The sequence below is a fragment of the Octopus bimaculoides genome, chromosome 14 (genome assembly GCF_001194135.2).
Source record: "Octopus bimaculoides isolate UCB-OBI-ISO-001 chromosome 14, ASM119413v2, whole genome shotgun sequence".
NCBI classification, from domain to species: Eukaryota; Metazoa; Mollusca; class Cephalopoda; order Octopoda; family Octopodidae; genus Octopus; species Octopus bimaculoides.
Genome location: NC_068994.1, coordinates 22210101 through 22230618, shown reverse-complemented (window position 1 = coordinate 22230618; position 20518 = coordinate 22210101). Strand labels below are relative to the sequence as shown.

At 38.3% G+C, this 20518-nt stretch overlaps 1 protein-coding gene across 6 annotated transcripts in view; it reads right to left on the bottom strand.

Moving 5' to 3' along the window:
• Positions 1 to 12465: 12465 nt before the first annotated feature.
• The window catches only part of LOC106884024 (zinc finger protein ZFP2), a 23052-nt gene continuing 14999 nt past the window's right edge, over positions 12466 to 20518 (bottom strand). For all 6 annotated transcript variants that reach the window (XM_014935200.2, XM_014935198.2, XM_014935199.2 and 3 more), the window contains one exon: positions 12466 to 17106. In XM_014935200.2, coding sequence (XP_014790686.1) covers positions 14204 to 16057 — 1854 coding nt within the window. In that variant the 5' untranslated portion in view covers positions 16058 to 17106 and the 3' untranslated portion in view covers positions 12466 to 14203. The remainder of the gene's footprint in view (positions 17107 to 20518) is intronic.

Sequence of the window (20518 nt, the reverse complement as noted above, 5' to 3'; positions counted from 1 at the left end):
ACCGCTTAAACTGCCAAAGGAACCGCTTAAACTGCCAAAGGAGTAACTATAAACAGCTGAATACTTGTCAGTGATTGGTTGAAATTATCGAAATAGGACAATTTTTTACACGAAATAACTTCGAATACAAAAATTTTTTTCTGTTCTATAACACAAAATAGATAAGTATACGAAGTTTGAAAGTCTTTCGGTACCAAAAACACTACATAAAACATAAATGAAAACTGGTGCCCCCGTTTTGAACTAGATCCAAAAAGACTAGTTACCCGGATCTAGAGAAGGAACTGCAAGCAACAGTCTTTGAATGCAGACGGTTCCATGACTATGTGAACAGAAAAACAACGATGGTTGAAACTGATCCCAATCCATTATTATCAATTTTCCATCAAATTATTTATCTTCTCACACCACGAGAATGGAAAATGATTTTGATAGCAAATAATTTCTCTAGAGCATAACAAAATGAACATGATGATTCCCTCTATGATGAATTGCTAGTTGTTGATATTATCAACTCACTTTTGATGCCACCAACAAAACTGGAACAGTATCAGACAGCATCCAGTCGAAGTGTTAGCTTCACAACCCTACGTGACTGTGCTAAACAGTTGGCCAAAATTAAGAAAGGAACGTCCCCTATCATTGAAACCATATTAAGAAGTCTGTGATGAAATTGCATTCACGACACTGTTTTTCAAAAGTGACAGAATATTCGCCCCGGAATCATTGGTGAAACAGTGAACAGGGTTCACCAGTCATATCAAGGTATTGCAAGAAGTAAGAAGAGAGTCAGAGATGTTCTGTTTTGGCTTGTCATGAATTCGCAAATTCAGGAAGCAGTTGAAAAATGTACCTTATGTGTTAAATTCAGAACAGACAACACTGAAGAACCATTACTGTCTCATGGGTACCAGAACGTCCTTGGTCAATGTTTGTTGTTGATTTATTCTCAATTAATAATGATGATTACATATTTGCAGAAGTAATGCAATTAAAAGATCAAAGCAGTTTTACAGTAATAAATAAGCTGAAATCAGTTCCCACCAACATGGTATATACTAGATTTTCTGATTTCAGACAATGCTTCGCAATTATCTACTGAAGAATTTTAAAATTTATCCAAAACGTTCACCATATCACATCCATTTCACAATTCCTACAATCGAATGGACAAGCCAAGATTGCAGAGAAAGGCATGAAAACACCGATAAAAAAAAGTGTAGATTAAAAAGATAAAAGATTCCTGCCTGATACTGAATGTTTATGTGTAAAACAATTTGTCTTACATCTTAATATGCGAAGTGTAATATATTGAGTTACTTCCCTTCAATTGTAAGAGCAATTGTTACTTATTGTTTTATTTTACCAATTTTCTTTAAAAAATATTTAGTGGTTGTCAGTCCAGTAGCAGTCACTTGATTAATATACCACATGTAAAGTCTCGTTTTATTGTATTTAGTTATCTATGTCGTTAAACAAGGTATAACAAGTGTTTACAGGACAAAACATACAAGGGAGATAACATCAGTACTATCGGTTATTTCAATGTTTTAGTTGAAAACAACGGACACTCCAGTGAGAAACGAATCTTTTCATTTTTACTAATGAAAGCAATGACAAATTTCGGTCTTGCTCAGTGATAGAAATAGATATTAGGAGCTGGAGATACGCTAATGTTGGGTAGATAGGAGCACATAACCTAAACCTCAGGTCTGCATTACCTAAAAAAGGAACGGAACGGTCGTATCCTTGCGTTCCTCCACTATTTCCTTACTGAATGTGCTCAGCTAAGCATAATTACTGCAGTTACCAAGATTTACAGATAGTCTATATGCACAGAACTGGAGAGTCTCCTTTGTTTTTTAGTTTCCACATATTTGGATTGGCTGATATTTTTTTGAATTATCTACCAAATAGATACAGTCTACCTGTCATACCAGGTCAAAGGAAGGCGACTGGACAATCAGATAACAATGGACTCAGCAGATAACTTGATCCGTCCTACACGTGACTGCAGGTGCTTGACAAATCCACAAGTGAGGAATGCCCGGGCACTGATGAGTGCGTGCAGAATAATTGCGTCGTTCAGCGGGTATCTCGAGCAGTCACATATGACAGCACTTCCGTGCCAGTAGAGTTTATCTCGGGCCAGCAACGCTCCGATTGAATAGACCGGCCTACTGATTTTCGTTGACGCCCAAAGTCTCTCCGAGAATATTGTCGCTTTACCTTTTGCTAACACTTTACAGAACTCCATAGTGAAGTTTTCACTGATCGCACTGCCCAACTTGTAGAAAGCTGTGAGCGTCTGACGGCATTCCAGATACCAAGCGCTCTGTCTTGGTCTGTGTATGACTTAGGACTGCAATTTTGTCAAAGAGACTAGTCGTGGAAATACCCACCTGACAAACGGTGACCATACCTACTCGTAGCAAAAGAATGGCTGGAGATGTTGCAGCCTCAGTCTGCGCATCATCAGCCATGGAATGCCAGTGCTTCACTCAGCGGGTTTTGACAGCAAATGGAGTGCATCATCAGCGGGATACAAAAAGCTTGAGAGCAGTCAGACGTGAATTAGAGCAACGCAAAAGGGCCAGGCGGTAATATATGACAAAGGCGATGTAAGCGCTCATAATTTCTGTCCGCCCTTTCAAGGCTAGCTTTATCTCGGTATATTTCTAGGTCGTCACTTCATCTCAGTTCTCCACTAGGAGATATGGACCAAATCAGACCCTGAGCAGTTTAACGAGTCCGTCTGTCCAGGGCACTACGACGCTGTTGGATGGCATCGACCCACCTCTTCAGGAGCCGATTTGCAGGCCTGCTGCTCCTGTCGCCACCTCGCAGTTCCTTTAAACAGTTCCGATTACCTCGAAGTGCTTGGTATCAGACACTATGACGGTGACCTCGTTCGTGTATGCCGTCACGGTTCTTCTGCGTCCTAGTTCGCGCACGATAACTCCCTCAGTGTTTCTAGTTTCCGTAACAGTAACTCAGGAATCAGTACAAACAGAAGAGACGAAAGGTGATAACGTTGACGGACCGATCGTATGATGCTGCATGGCTCCAATACGTCATTCACTCTAACCATTAATCTTACGTCGTTGTACATTGCAGTGATCCAACCACTGAAGACAGGAATTAAACCATCTGCTGTGAGCTGAACACAGCCACCAAATTTTGATGGTCGACTCTATTGAAAGCTTTCCATTAATCTAAATTTATCAGGATCCCACTCATGCCACTTTCCTGGCTCGTGCTCTATACGATGTATTGCATGAGATGGAAGTCGTCTGGGACAGATCTGAATGGTATTGCCCACGTTTGAGCATCACCAGTCAGACCATCAACGACAGTACTAATCTCTTCACTAATCCCTTAGAAGATCCCTTAGTCAAAATTTTGAATTCTGTACTTAGCAGGATTATGAGACAATATTTTAAATGTGATTTCCCTTGTTTGCGTCTATAGGAAAGTGGGTTATACATCATTAGATGTATACCTGACTTTCCTATATAAAATTAGAAATTAACGGAACGCTGAACTCCAGACTATCAACACAAACAACATTTATTCAGGTGGTAAATATATACATCTTTAGCTCTTGTTTGTTGTTACAGCTTCTGTGTGTGTGTGAGCATGGTTGTTGGGACGTTGGTATGTAGATGTAAGCGAGCTGTCGAGTGTAAGTCCGAAAGATGGAGAGAGATAGCTAAACACGTCCATGCTCAATCGCTGGCCAGCAAGAAAGAGACATATCAAAGCGGGAAAGCTTGGTATGTTGAATTCCACGCATGCGTGAGACTACGCATGCGCACGGCATTACTACACGTCCTTTGAGAGCAGTATTATCTCTCCTCGACCTACAAAACTGGAAATTCCTTCGTTCTGCTGCCAGTTGCAGGTGTCTGCCAACAGGTCTCCAAATCAGCTATCTAAAACAGCTTTAATTTTTCCGCCGTGCAACCAATCATCGCTTCCCATATTTCTGCAGCTGTTATGGGTTTTCGCAACATTCTGCTTCTCTCGTTGACGGCTGCGGCAGGTCGTCGGGGTAGACTCTGAAGTCCGTTCTACAATACGGTCTGCAGTTCATCTCGAACAGTCGATCGAAGTGCCGCTGAAAATCCAAACAAAACTGCTCGGGTTTGAGCAACACACGTACATCATGGTCCATCAAAGACCAATTCAAAACTTTGTTTCCAAGATACCCCACTGTCATTCGGGCCTGTCGAGCGGCATTTGTCCCTTCGTGTCTTAGAGAACGCGCCTTATGTCTGACAACGTATCCTTCGTGCTTTGCGTTGAATTGGTCATGGGAAAATGCCTTCCCTAAGCACCTATTCTAAGTTTCTAACTTGCTCAACTTCTAGTCTATTTCTCTCTACCGCTATTTCTTAATTGATTATGCTTTAATCGCTCTTTTCAGACTGAATCATATTGGGTGTCGACAATTTCCCCCGTTAATACCATCATTAATCTGGTCTCTGTAAGCTTGGCGTTCAGTTGTCAGTCACTGAGTTCCTGGTAACGGGGCCTAATCTAGGTTGACCGTACAGATAAAAAAAAATTATGGTTTGTGTAACTGACAATTCTAAATTATGAAGAGTCTACGCTATCCCTATCTTATCTTCTATCTAGATATGTTGTGGATGACCCGATGTTTGTTCATGTCGACATTGAAAATCTTGCAGGAACCTGTCATTTGGAAGCGTCTGAACAAATTTGTGAGGCTTTTGCATCCCCCCATCAATTGGTTACCCTCACACAATCCAAGCGTGCGTCCAAGATACCATTCCAATCTCACTAACACTAAAGAATGAGACTTTCCCAGGAAGCACTCTAGATTTCTGGAGAAATCTGGTCACTCGGTCATATTGTTTGGCTTTCGCTGCTGGTCACGTTCAGTACTTTCTGGGTACCAGAAAATGGTTCGTATCGTGAGATTCAAAATTTTCCAAAATATAGTTACTCTGAATTCTATTCCCGGTTGACTGGAAGTAAGTAGGTCTCGTATCCACTAAAAATGAGCACGAAGGCTCATGGATCGATGTCCACTACATCTATGTCTGTTGACCTGGGGTCGTTTAGCAGGTGACCCTACTTCTAAGACGATCACAGGTCACCTGAATTTACACCTCCTATCCTGAGTATGAACATGTTCAACGGAAGGAGAAAAGTGAGAAAAGATCATTAATTCTCGGTGACTTGGGGAAGACATGTATTCCATTCCTTTGGTGTTTCCTAAAGTCTTTTATTGATATCCCTTCTGAAGGTTCCTACTTTGATAGGACATTTGCTTTTTTTATGGTGTTGCATATGGTTTTTATTGTTTGTATGACTTTTGTGTGATGGTGTGCTATCAGTTGGTTTGATGAAATCGTTCTGAATAATATTTGTGTGCTTATGTATGCACTCCATTAATACTTTGTTGTTTGTATTTATGGTAGTGAAGTATATAATGTTTCTTTGCCGTTGTTGTTCTTGGTTCAGGTGCACTATGGGTTTTTCTGGTGTTTACGATGTTCGTTGTGTCTGTGCTGGTGATGACTGTCGTGGTGAGGATGACGATGGTGAGGATGACGATGGTGAGGATGGTGTTTGTAGTATTGGTGTTGTTTTTGTTATTGGAGTGTCATTGTTGGGGTGTTTCTTCTGTCTGTTTGAACCCACCATCATTTTTATTGGCCTGTTTTTACCCCTTTTCCTTTTTCTTGTTTGTTACTTTTTGCCATTTGCTTTCTTCTGTGTCACCTTCACCATGCAATATGTCTGATTACTCCCAAGCAGGCTTTGGAGGAGCATGTCTTGGGTGTCATGGTCTTTTTGTTCTGTTGTTGTTGGTGATGTGATGGCTCTTGGGGTCATTGTCTCTTTTGTTATTTTTGTTGCTGTTGCTTCCATGAATGTTACTACTGTTGCTGCTGTTACTGGTGTTGCTGCTGCTGTTACTGGTGTTTTTTTCAGTTGCTAGTTTTAGTGATGTTGTAGTTGTTATCTTTGTTGTTGTCACAGCTGTATGCTGCCAAATTTGTGGATGAAGTTTTCCTTGGCAACAGGAACAGTGTGTTGAGGTTTTGATGAAATGGGTGAATCATTACTCATGAAGCACAGGTGTGGCTATGTGGTAATAAGTTAGCTTCCCAACCACAAGGTTCCAGGTTCAGTCCCACTGTATGACACTTTGGGCAAATGTCTTTTACTATAGACTCAGTCTGACCAAAGCCTTGTGAATGGATTTTGTACATGGAAACTGAAAGAAACCTGCCATATATATACATCTATGTGTGTGTCTCTCTGTACCTGTGTTTGTCCCCCACTGCCACTTGGCAACTGGTGTTGGTTTGTCTGTTTCCATAGCTTATTGGTTTGGCAAAAGAGACTGCTAGAATAAGAATCAAGCTTAAAAATAAGTACTAGGGTTGATTCATTCGACTAAAAATGTATGAGTGCATGTATGCTTGTGTCTCCTTGTCTTAACATTGTGCAATGGCCATAAATGAGTGTCACTATCTTACAAGTGATGTTGTTCCTTTTCAATATTCTTTGAAAGCAGGTCCAATCAAAGGGAAATATTACCTTGCTTCCAACAGGAAGGACATCCAGCTGTAGAAAATCTACTTCAAAATTCCATATGACCCATGCAATCATGGAAAAGTGGATGCTAAAATGATGATGGCGATAATGAGAATAATGACAATGATGACGATGACGACAACAACGACAATGACAGCAATGGCTACACATGAAATGATAGTGCTAACAAAAACAGCTACAGTCAAACAGAAAGTACTCAATACACAAATGTAGAATGAAAGAATCTTTTATTTGATAAAAATGTCAAGTACAAGATGATGTAGAGGCAAAGGAATTAGTGGTAAGGGTGTTGGACTGATCACTGTAAGAATGTGGTTTTGATTCCTGGACTGGGTGATGCGTTGTGCTCTTGAGCAATACAAATTATTTTACATTGCTCCAATCCACTCAGCTGTTAAAAATGAATAATTCAATGATAGATGAGTGTCCCATCCAGGGAGGAATATATGTGTATGCTACAGAAACCAGGAAACCAGCCTTGTGCTCCTTATGGAATTATGTAGATCACCAACCAACAAGTTTATTAAACAGTTTTGTAAATATTCATGTAAAATGTCAAGTAAGAATGAAGTTGAAAAGTGAGTGGAATTGTTTTGTTTACAATTTTAACTAAAGTCAAAACAAAACACATCAATTTGGAGTTTAGGAGTTATGTATTTACAAAATTCATAACTGCTTTGTATGTCAACTGAATATTGGTTTCAAAGTTTGGCACAAGGCCAGCAATTTGAGCGTGGGGTAAGTCAATTATATCAACCTCAGTACTCAGTTGGTGCTTATTTTATCAACCCTGGAAGGATGAAAGTCAAAGTTGACCTTGGTGGAATTTGAACTCAAAACATTAAGACAGATGAAAGGAGTGAAAGGAAAATTATGTGATGCATGTATATGGACAGCAATGCTACATGGTAGTGAGATGTGGGCCCTGAATGTAGGAAACATGTCAAGGTTAGAGAGGAATGAATCTAGTATGCTCCACTGGGTGTGCAATGTCAGTGTACATGTACAACAGAAAAAAGTTGGGCATAAGAGAAATTAGATGCAGTGAACAAAACAGAAGACTCTGCTGGTTGGGTCTTGAGATGCATATGGATGTAGACAGTTGCATACAGAAGTGCTGATCACTTAAAATGGATGGAACTTGTGGAAGAGGGGGACCCAGGAAGACATGGGATGAAGTACTGAAGGTTGATCTCAACACATTGGGCCTTATGAAGGAGATGTCCTCAAGAAGACCTGTCCACTACAGCAAAATTGATACCAGTGCTGGTGCCACATAAAAAGCACTCAATACACTCTGTGGAGTGGTTAGCATTGGAAAGGGCATCCATCCATAGAAACCATGCCAGAACAGACAGTGGAGCCTGGTACAGTCCCTGGCCTTACCAGCTCTGGTCAAACCATCTAATCCATGCCATCATGGGAAACGAACATTAAATGATAATGATGATGATGATGATGACTGGTTGTTTGTCAGCACAGCCATTTTGTAATATATGAATTTGATTCACGTTATTCAATCACTTTCACATATACTTCTTGTGATTAACATCACTTTTTTGGTGTATCATGTTCATCTAATTTGATTCCACTGTAGTGTATGTCAGCTTTTAAACATATTTCATGGCAAATATAAATGTAGCATGACAACAATGCTGCAGTGTAGTTAGGTGCAACATTGAAGTGCATGCAACATGATCTTAGACCTGATGGAACTAGGCATATCCAAGACACTTCTCCTTAATGAAGTATGTTGCTGTCCTTCAAAATGTCTGGCAAACATTTGGATTTTATGTCTATTGGTGTATATGAGAAACTGAAATGTTATTTGGTATGTATTTGATGACTGTACTGTAATGTTATATACATCATTTATATCAGTGGACACAGAATTCTTTTTGATATCACCTACTTTTAGGAGCAAGTGAAGATTACATGTATATATGATAAAACCCAGGGTCCTTTCAGCATTTTTCAGTCTTATCTAGAGAAGAAAAGTAAAAATGATAAAAGAGAGAAATGAAGTTGAGAATGTCATGACTATCTAGAATTTTCATGACTATCTAGGATATTATGTAATATGTCTTATACTTCAAAGCAGTGTGATTTGAAAATTTCAGTTTGTTTCAAGAAGGCCAAATGGTCACCTGAAGGTTCTCTTATTGATCTGTTGGGCTGGGATGGTACACAGCTTGACAGTTCATAGATTCTTGTAGTGATGACTGAAGAGACAGAAGCCTACGTAGTGTATTGATCAGTAAAGGGTTATCTGCCAGGCAATGGCAGATCTAGAACGTGTGTTTGTGACACACATTTGAAGCATACAAGTAGTATTCAATTGGCGTAAATGTGCTGGTCCCAGGTTCCTCCTGATATCTTGCACTATTACTTAACAGCTTTACTGTCATCCACTGACAGGTATAGTTTACATATGTATCCTTATCACTCTCATCATCTACTACTCTTACCAGCAATAGCCTCATCCATCTTATCAGTGAAATCTAAGCAGAAGGAGTTAGTGGCTCATTTTAAGCTGAGGAGTGATGTTATAATTTCACAAAACATAATGAATGATCAGTCTAACTTGTTATGTTGGATATGCAATGATGCAAAGGCTGGAATCAGGAGAGATGGCTGTAGCAGTAAGGAGACATGCTGTGAGTGCTGGGTGCTACCAAAGAAATATTTAGGAGTAAATGTTGAAGTTACATCTCAGGTTGTTGTAGGATTCATAAATGAGTTGATATATACTGTACAGGGTGAGATGATGTATTTCAGGTGTAATCCATGCCATCCATAAACACAAGGATGGTGGGATAATCTCCACTATCTTTTTCTCTGGATATCTTAGGTTAGCAAGTAATGCTTTAGCAAAATCTCAACTATTATCAAAATCTTTGACATTGTAAACTAATGATTTACTAACACTTGTTCTTGTCATTTTGAAATTACAAACATTTCATTCCATCCTATCTGTTATTTAATGCTGGATGTAAGGTAGAGGTTGTGTCCATAGCAGTGTATGTTTGAGTTATATTTCAATGATTAGCTGCAAAAACAGTGTAATCATTCATAAACTACCCCATGAATAAAGTTATGCCAAATATGAAGTACTTTTTTTTGTCTGTAGGAATGTAGGGTTCATATTTTTGGAACTCTGGACACTGAGAGATGGTCAACAGGGTGATCAGAAGAATTGAAATGTGGAGGGGCACAAGGGTTTTGCCTTGATTACAGTAGAGAATAGTAGGAAGATGTTCAAAGAAAGTCACATAAACAGCATAACATTTCACTTACGTATAGTGTATTACAATGTTTGTATGTAATGCAGTTGATGAAGCTGGTAGAAGGGCAGCTAAGGTTTTGAGTGACTTGGTGACTTAACTAATACGGAGTGCACTGTAGAGCATTTAAGATGCTTGGAAAAATATTTCAGAATGTGTTGTATGTTGGATGGATACTTAAGAGTAATTAGTGAGGAATAGAACTTTAGTTTGAAGCCACACTGATTGAGAAAGATAAGGATTTAGCAAAGATCAGAAAGGAATAGTGCAAAACAAGTTTGTAGCAAGCTGGAGAAAAGGGAATTCGCTCCAGTCACAGGTTCACTATCAACAGATCCCTATTAATTTTCCCTTCCAGAATATTTTCACCACCATAGTCCTCGTATTTTTTTGCTTAACTCATTACTATCCTCTTCCTCCACACTACACTTTACATTCTAACAATTTGTATGCCAATACAATTATATCTGCACCACATCAGTGATTTACCTTTCAAATTATACTATCTACACCCTTTCAACGTGTATTTCCCACTCATTCAAACTTATCGTTGATCCTTTGCTTGTTTCAGTCATTAGAATGTGGCCATACTGGGGCACCATCTTCAAAAATTTTCAGTTGAATGAATCGACTCCAGTACTTACTTTTTGTTAAGCTTCATACTTATTCTGTGAGTCTCTTTTGCTGAACTGCTAAGTTACTGGGATGTAAACACACCAACAGCAGTTGTCAAGCTATGGCAGGGGGAACAAACACAGACACAAAGAGACACACACAGATATATATTTATGATGGGCTTCTTTCAGTTTTCATCAACCAAATCCACTGACAAGGCTTTGGTTGGTCAAGGTACCATACAGTAGGACTGAACCCAAAACCATGTGGTTGAGATGCAAGCTTCTTACCACACATCCACACCTGTGCCTTATGCTTATTCAGTATTATTTCAAACCTGTTTATTGAAACAAATTTCTGTCTCTTAACATCCACAAAATATCTTCTTTTTATGCCATACATTCTTATCTAAACTCATAAATGTCACACTGTAATCAGAGGCAGTTCTTTAAAGGAAGTGAATTTTTTCCTGCAGGTTTATTCTGATCCCAACACAAATGCCATGGCATTGCAATGAGGGAATCTTGCTGGTATGGCTGAACAATAAAAGTAGCAGACTGAGGTAAAACAGAAAACAGAAAAGAAGAATAGAGGAATAGAAACTAGAAAATAGAGTAGACTAAGAAATTAGGACTGATGAATATTTACTTTTATTATTCTCACTGTATTTGCTATTATATTATATAATATTGTGGTATAAAGTTTAGACACTGCATGAAATATTTAATATTTCTTTCTATGACTATCCATCATTTGTTTATTGGAAACTGATTATTCTAAATTTCTGTATGTGAAATACATCTTAATCCTTTAGCATTCAGATTATTCATCCAAAGGTAATGCTTATTTATTCAGATTGTTTTGAATTAATCATGCATTATTTTATAGCTTAGAGATTTTGATGATGTGATTGTTTATTTTTAGAATGACATTGTAGGGTAAGTGTGAGAAGCTGAATCTCACCAGTTTGAACATAAAACAGGTAGAACATTTCAGCCAGATATGGCTGGTTTAAAAGCTAGAGTTAACAATAGTATTGAGTTTGTTGAGTGAAAAAACCTCCTAAGAAGTTTTCTTATTGCTCTTCTCGATAGATGGATGACATCACTGCCAGCACCACCGACAATGATGGCTGGGTAGGTGCAGAGTTAATATTGATGTGGCTGCTTTGCCTGTGTCTGTCATGTCCAAGATGAAACTTCTTGTTTTAAACATAACTAATCATTGAAGTAGGATGCCTTACACATTATTTACATTTGATGGATATCTGTCCTCCTCTTGTTTGTTGTTAACATGTTTTGGGTGATATACCCTACAACCGTCATCAGGTGTCTTGGGGAAATTAGATTTAAAAGCCCAAACATTCACCCCATAATTGCCCACCAGGATATGGTGTAGTGGTTAAGAGCACGGGCTACTAACCCCAAGATTCTGAGTTTGATTCCAGGAAGTGACCTGAATAATAATAATAATAATAACTGTACAAATCCAAATATATGGTACCCTAGGCATAACACCTACATGAACTTCTAACTTGTTGTCTCTTAAGGTCTCTGGGTGAGACTTGGATCCAACTTGTACAAATGCAAAAGAAAATTTATTAACCATATACTCATCTTAACAACAACCATTGTATCATATTCCAGAGTAAAGCACATTAACCTGCTTACTCTGATTTTGCTGACTAGCAGAAAACAGGGTGCCTCATCTCTACATCATTGCTGAATGATCAGTAGAAGAAGTATCTAATTGTAAAATTAATTGCTACCAAAACAAAAAACACACACACACATCTATATACCTAACCCTGCTTGGAGCAATGAATATAAAATGCATGCATATACATACATACAAAACTATATGTATGTGTATGCATGTGCATATGTAAATACATATATAAATATATTAACAAAGCAATAAAAAAATATCATTTACTATGCAAACAATATAATAATACAAAATAGGACTCAATTTATCATTGTTTATTGCTTGATTTATTTAAAATTTCTCTAACTAGTTTACACACTCTGCCTAATATACACAAAAATGTTGTCTGAAACACTAAGAAATTAAGTTTAAGTTGTTAATAACACACCTCCAATATTATCCACCAACCAGTTTATATTATCATACATCAATTGAGACATTTTTTATTCCCATGCACTAGTGAAACAGAGTCAATTGCTTCATATTTTGTAATCAGGGAGATCCATTAAAGAAAAGCTGACTTCAGAGAATTGGAAAATGAATGTTGGGATGTTCATGCCTTTCCCAAGATGCATAAATGGATATTGAATAAGTAGCCTTAGCTAGGAATGTAACCCATGCAATAGACTTCAAAGCTTATTATTTATGCAATGGCACTTGTGCAAAAGACATATTTGAGATTCACAGCTGGTCTGGGGCAAATGGGTACCAACTAATGATTGAAGATTTTGGCAGTCCTTATTCCAGTTTTGTGCTATCATTTCTCACATTATGTATATGTATGTATATGTGTGTGTATACATACATACATGCACACACACACACGAAGTACATTCATACACACACGAAACACATTCACATATAAAGACACACACAGATAATCCACTCTCTCTCTCTCTTAAATGCATGCATTAAAATTCATTCACATACACAACTAAAATATAAAAGTGACATTTAATTAATTAAAAAATCAAAACAATTTGCATGGTTACTAATTAATTTTGATGATTATTTTCCGTTTGTTTTCATTTTCTCAAGTCTTTAGCATTAACACAAAAATTAAAGCCTAGGAACACAGGTAAAAAAGAAGTTAAGTAATGGTAATTTCTTTTATTGGCATGGGTTCACAAATTTTGAGGGAAAGGGTGCAGAGTCACTCCCAGCAGTATCTGAATCCAGAACATAAAGGGATGTAACTAAATACTATTCATTAATTAAATTAATAATTTCTAACATAGGAACAAGAGCACAAATTTTGGAGGAGGATTCTGTCAACTAACTCAACCGTAGAATTCAACTGGAATTTTTTCTATCAACCCCAGTAGAATGTAGGGCCAAGTAAACTTTGATTTGACTTAGGCAGGATTTGAACCAAGAACATAAACAGACATAATTAAAAATACCATAAGGCATTTTTTTAACTGATTCTCTACCAATTTTAAGATCGACAACCATAGTAACAATAATACAAACAATAAACTGCAAATATTAATAACATAATGGAAAATTGACATTCAGGCATAAAAAGAAAAAAAGATATAACTACGGTGAATATATAAAAATTATATAAAAAAAATGAAACAAGCATTTTTGAATTTCTAAGGAATGTTGTTTTCACAGTTAAAACACAAGCAAAGGAAAAGGAAATTCACCAGATTTAGATATAATTTGCCCTCAGTTGCTAGTATATGAACATGTATGTATATTTGTATGAGTACACAGTTATGTGTGTATACTGACATGCTAATGAGATAATATATTTCTATGTATATAGGAACATACATGTGTTAGCAGATATTTTTATGTATATATGAACACTATATACATACATACATACATACATACATATATATATATATATATATATATATATATATATATATATTTGATAGCATACATTTATATGTGCATATATGCATAAGTTTTGAGCAATAACAATGTATCTTGCTCATCGCACTTCAGGTGCGAAACTGATGTCCGGCAGAGAAAATATTTGAATTTCATGAATAGATTGCTTGCCACAGATGGTTCGTCACAGAAACAGGTGTGTAGTCTTTGATGTTTTTACAGGCAGGAGGTGTGGTTCCAGGTCGAGCAAAACTATTGTTACTCTCAACTACAAATGGTCCAGGAGGTGGAGGGAGAACAGCCACTGGTGATGCTAGACCAGAGCTGCCAGCTGGTAGAACTGTAGATGCAGCAACTGCTGAATGAGAATGCTGGTGTTGATGGTGGCTATGTTGCCTAGCATGTGTGCGCCTATGTCGCTGCAGTTTGTCAGTGCGAGCGAACAGCTTCCCACAAAACTCACAGCTGAATGGTTTCTCTCCTGAGTGGGTCCTTCGATGACATTGCAACGTATCACGTCGAGCAAATCTTTGGATGCACAGATCACACTGATAGGGTTTGTCGCCAGTGTGGGTTCGCTTGTGACATTGCAGGGTATCCCGGCGGGCAAACCGGCGGCCACAGACATCACACTCAAATGGCCTCTCACCAGAGTGTGTTCGCTTGTGACAAACAAGTTTATCCCGCTGGGCAAACTGCCTCTGGCAAAGATTGCAGTGGAATGGTTTTATGCCTGAATGAGTACGTTTGTGGCAAGTTAATTGATCCGATCGAGCAAATTTTTTAGGGCAGAGGTCACAGGCAAAAGGTTTCAGTCCAGTGTGAGTTCGTTTGTGACACAACAGTGTATCTCGTCTAGCAAACTGACCACTGCAAAGATCACAGTGATATGGTTTTTCACCCGAATGAGTCCGTTTGTGACATTGAAGTTTGTCCCGCCGGGCAAATTTTTTAGGGCAGACTTCACATTGAAATGGCTTTTCACCAGTGTGGGTTCGTTTGTGACATTGCAGGGTATCTCGACGAGCAAACTGCCCATTACAGATATCGCAACGGAAAGGCTTCTCACCAGTATGAGTCCTTTTATGACACTGCAATGCATCTCGACGGGCAAATTGATGTGGGCAAACATCACAGTGATATGGTTTCTCTTGATGAACATGTTGGTTGGATAGTTGCTGTTGTTGCTGCTGTTGTTGATGCTGCTGCTGCTGCTGTTGCTGTGATTGTTGATGTGGTGTGGTTACTGTTGAAATAGGTGATGGTGGTGGTGGAGGCTGTAATGATTGTTGTGGATGATTTTGGTGATGAGGATGAACAATGGGTGGTGATGACATGGGCTGGGAAGAGCAAGTTGATGAAGGGGGACATATATCGCAATGCTGGTGGTGGGATGTTGAATTGGAAGGTGAAGGTGTTGATGGAGAGGACGGCAGAAGAGGTGGCATGTGTGGAGGTGGACAGATATCGCAGTGAAAGTTGGAAACCTTGTCGAGATGCTGGTACTGGTTTATGTGTGCCTGGTGAGGTGACATTGATGGGCAGGCATCACAATGGAAAGGCTTGCTGATATTGCGAGAAGTGTGATGGGGGGAGGGCGATGATGAAGCAGTACCTTTTGGTTGATTTATCAGTGGTGAAGATGAGGATGAAGAGGAAGAGGAACTTGGAGATGGTAGAGGTAAAGGGGGGATTGGTGGTGCCATTGTTGGCATTGGAGGAGGTATTGATGATTGTGGCAAGGTTTTTCCCAATGAGAGAGGCTTGCCATAAATGTCCCAATAAGGTTTACTGACAGCAGTAGCACTATGTAACCGATTGTGCATATGCATGGAACTGCAGTTTGGTGGATAGGATTTTGGGTTACACATATTTCCATGGTATACTTTTTCTGAGTGCATGTGGGGCATTTTATGTATGGGTGGGGCATGACCAGCATTGCTGCAGGGAAGGAACTGCTTTTGACGCATGTTTTTCCCTCCACTATGTCCAAGATGACTTTCCATGACAATTTTACAAAGATTGTAATATTTAGTTAGAAATAAAAATTCAGTTTCATAACATTTATAATAAAGTTTCTAAAATCAAATTGGAAAAAATTCCAAAACAAGAAAATTTCTTCCTGTTTTTCTCTGAATATATATATGTCAGTCTATCTCACTCTTACATTAATATAACCATTAATTTCTCCCATTCTGTCAATCAATCAAACCTTTTAATGTATGTGTGTGTATGTATCTGAGGTTTTATCACTATCTTTTAAATATATGTATATGTGTGTATATTTGTCTGAATTTAGAAAAAGTACTCAATACAAAAGTAGAACATAAATATTTATAGTATAGCCGATTACTTTCTGTTACTAAATGTGAAACTGTGTATAGTAACAGAGATTAATCTCAGGCCAACAATAAATATGTGCATGTGTGTGTGCACATGTGAGTGTTTAAACAATGAGATAAATCAAATAAAACCAGATAAATTATTTAGTTCCATTTTTCCTAATTTTAAAAAAATGTTTCTTTTCCAATTTTTTTTTTTTAACTTCTCAATAGAAATGAATTTTTCTGAATATCAAATAAGAATATTTCCTACAATGATTGTTTTTGCTTCCTTCAGTTTTGCTTCTTTGTAAGAATATAAATATTTTTTTTGTTGCTTAGCATGTTTTTTTTTTTTCTTGTTCAGAAGGATGTTTATTTTTTCCAACTGAAAAATCAAAGATCAAAAAGAAGAAAAAATTTAATACTTTTTAAATTTACAAAATAATTTGTAAATAACTCAACTATTTCTTTCTTTCTGTGTAATTTAAATTTTCATGAAAGCCAGTTCGAACCAGAATACATCAATCAAAGTATATCAATCTTTTTCAGCACAGCAGAGTTTGCAGAAATTGGATGTTTTTTTTGTTGTCGTTTTGTTTTTGCTTTGTCTTTATTTTAGATTATCTTTTTCTCAGTCCCTTCAAACATAGTAAATCGTTTCACACTCTTGAAAAGCATCCTCCGTAGAATAAGGGGTTTGATAATGATAGTTTTTCTGCAAAATGTAATATCTGAAAATATGAAACAGAAGAACTAAATCAAGATTTGATTTATATATTTGTAGTGAAGATAACAAGTATGTATATCTCTTATTCCACACACATTTTCCAACACTGTTAACATTATGTTACCAATTCAGCCAATCACTTATCTCATGCCCAGATCTATTCTTTCACCTTTAATATCTTTCTGCAATCTTTATGTAATCAAAATACAGAATATAGCAGTCTCAAATCTCTCTTGTCAGACTTGTATTTGTTTCTATTGAAACCTTGTTTCAAATTCTAATATTTAATGTCTTTTGGGCATTGAACTGACAGAATTGTTATCATGCTGGGCAAAACACCCAGTGGCACTTCATCTGTCTTTACGTTCTGAGTTCGGATTCCGCTGAGGTTGACTTTGCCTTTCATCTTTTCAGGGTTGATAAAAATAAGTACCAGTTGATTACTGGGGTCGATGTATGATTTACCCCCTTCCCCGAAATTGCTGGCTTTGTGCCAAAATTAGGAACCAATATCTAATGCTCTTCCTATTTTTAAAATGGTTGGATATGATGAGGGAGATATGATTGTTATTGCCTGCAGACTGAGTAACCACATAAAAAGCTCTTTCATTGACTCCATGACTAAAGTGATGGTTATAAGGGATGCTTTTCCAATTCCAAAAAATTCGAAGTCTTCAGCTTCTGACAGGCACCAATTAGTAAAAAATCCACATTTTTTTCTGTAAATATAACCATAGACCCTAACAAAGATCTCTAAGCTTACAAAAAGCCACAAATTTATAGATAAGAGCCACTGTAAATCAAATTGACACCAGTACATGTCTGCTACTTATTTTATCAATCTGGATGGGTGAAAAACAAAGACAAAAAAATATGGGATATGAACTCAGAATGTAAAAGAACATAGTTAAATGTTTCAAAATAATTAGTCTGGTATGCTACCATTGTTGTCATTTCATCCCCTTTAACAAACTAATAGATTTCTACAAATATTTATAGCAAATAATGTTTCTAGTGCTGCTGCTGTTTCTACTTTATGCTCTTGCTTGATGAAGCTGGGGTCATCCCAGGTTAGTGGTCCCAGAGACGTCATCATGCATAGAGCCAACCACGTCCAACAGTGCTCTTCATCACTGACAGTCCCATATCAGCCCTCTGCATCCTCTGGAGATGTTCCTTAATCACATCCAGCCATCTGGTCTTGGGCCTGCCACAAGGCCTCTTCCAGCCCACTGCTGCTGTGTCAAATGAGAGTAAAGCCCTGGTAGGATTGATCTAGTGAGAGACAGAGGACATGTCTGAACCAAAACATGTGATGGATAGCTATGAGGTGGGAGGCTGTGGGCTGATACATGTGTGCACACAGTTCTTTGTTGGAAACATGATGGTAATTTAGTAAATACTAGTAAATCATCATCATCATCATCATCATCGTTTAATGTCTGCTTTCCATGCTGGCATGGGTTAGACAGCTTGACTGAAGACTAGCAAGCCATGGGGCTGCATCAGGCTCCAGTCTGATCTGGCTAGGTTTCTACAGCTGGATGCTCTTCCTAATGCTAACCACTCTGAGAGTGTAGTGGGTGCTTTTTACATACCACCAGCATGGGAGCCAGTCAGGTGGCATTGGCATTGACCATGCACGTATGGTGCTTTTTACGTGCCACCGGCACAGGAGCCAGTCTGGCAGCACTGGCATCGATCACACTCAAATGGTGCATTTTAAGTGCCAGTCAGGCAGTACTGGCATCAGCCATGACAACGATTTCATTTGACTCAACAGGTCTTCTCAAGCAGAGCACATTGCCCGACGATTGAAGGGAACTCTTAAATGGGCTGGTTATGTGACACTGGTATAGGCCAGGGTTACGATCTCACTTGGCTTGCCAGATCTTCTCAAGACCAGCATATCTTCAAGTCTCAGTCACTTGTCATTGCCTCTGTGAGACCTAACATTTGAAGGTCATGCTTCACCACCTCATCCCAGGTCTTCCTGGATCCTGTAGTAGTCTGTAGCTAAATAGTTGAATGATCTATCTTGCAAGAAGTTTTATAGAGAATTCTCCCTTTACTAAGTTTCTCGAAGCATCTGTATCATGAGATGTAATTCTTAATTATTCAAGAAGCTTCGCGTTTCACTTGGATGTTTCTAGAATGTCTAGTGTTCCATTAATAAAAACAGCTTGCTTACCCTGCTCTTTGCTTCTCAGTTGATTACACTCAGAGCCATTCATGTCGTTGCTATGCACATCTATTTCTCTATGCCACAGGGCTGAAAACCACCATGTAGCTGTTATTTCTACATTTCCTATTTCTGAACTTTCTTGCATAGATTACTTCATTCAACTAGATTCTACATTTTGATTATGTATCATCATTGACCAGTAAATAAAATATATTTTTATGTAGTAAATATATAGTTCTTAAATTTATACTTCTTCTCTGTAAGAATTCTTGTAATAATATACATGCAGCCATATCAATACTTGATACTGAACATGTATTATCACTATAACCTTTTCCACAGGTTCCCTCCACTGTTAGAGTGTGACACTTTTTCACACAGCTGTCCTTATTCATACGTAACACATGACCATACCAGCACAGTCGTCTCTCTTGCACACCACATCTGATGCTTCTTATGCCCAACTTTTCTCTCAGGGTGCTTACACTGTCTAGTATGCACCCTGACATTACATATCCAGCGGAGCATACTAGCTTCATTTCTTTCAAGCCTATGCATGTCCTCAGCAGTCACAGCCCATGTTTCACTGCTGTGTAGCATGGCTGTTCGCACACACAGGCATCATACAACCAGCCTTTCACTTTGAGCGAGAGGCCCTTTGTTACCAGCAGAGGTAGGAGCTCTCTGAACTTTACCCAGGCTATTCTTATTCTAGCATCTATGCTCTCAGAGCATCCACTTCTGCTACTGACTTGCTCACCTATGTAATGGAAGCTATCAATTATTTCTAGTTTTTTCCCCTGGCATCTGATGGAAGCTGTTTTCTGCACATTTCCACTGTTTATTGCCCCTGTACATCTGTCACACACAAAAACTATCTTCCCAGTAAACCTTCCTTTGATATTGCTGCACCTCTTATGTGTCCATAGCTTGCACTGGGTACATCTTATGGAGTTTCTACCTATGCCTTTTCTACAGATCAAGCAGGGCCATCTATCTGAAGGGAATTGTGATTTGCCTGCCTTCCTGCTTGCTAAAACTTTGGTTTTTGCTAGATTGACTATAAGGACCTTTAATTCTAGACCTTGTTTCCACACCTGAAACTTCTCTAGTTCTGGTAGTGACTCAGCTATTAGAGCAAGGTCATCAGCATAGAGGAGCTCCCAGGGGCATCCTGTCTTAAATTCCTCTGTTATTGCTTGGAGGACTATGATGAATAAGAGGGGGCTGA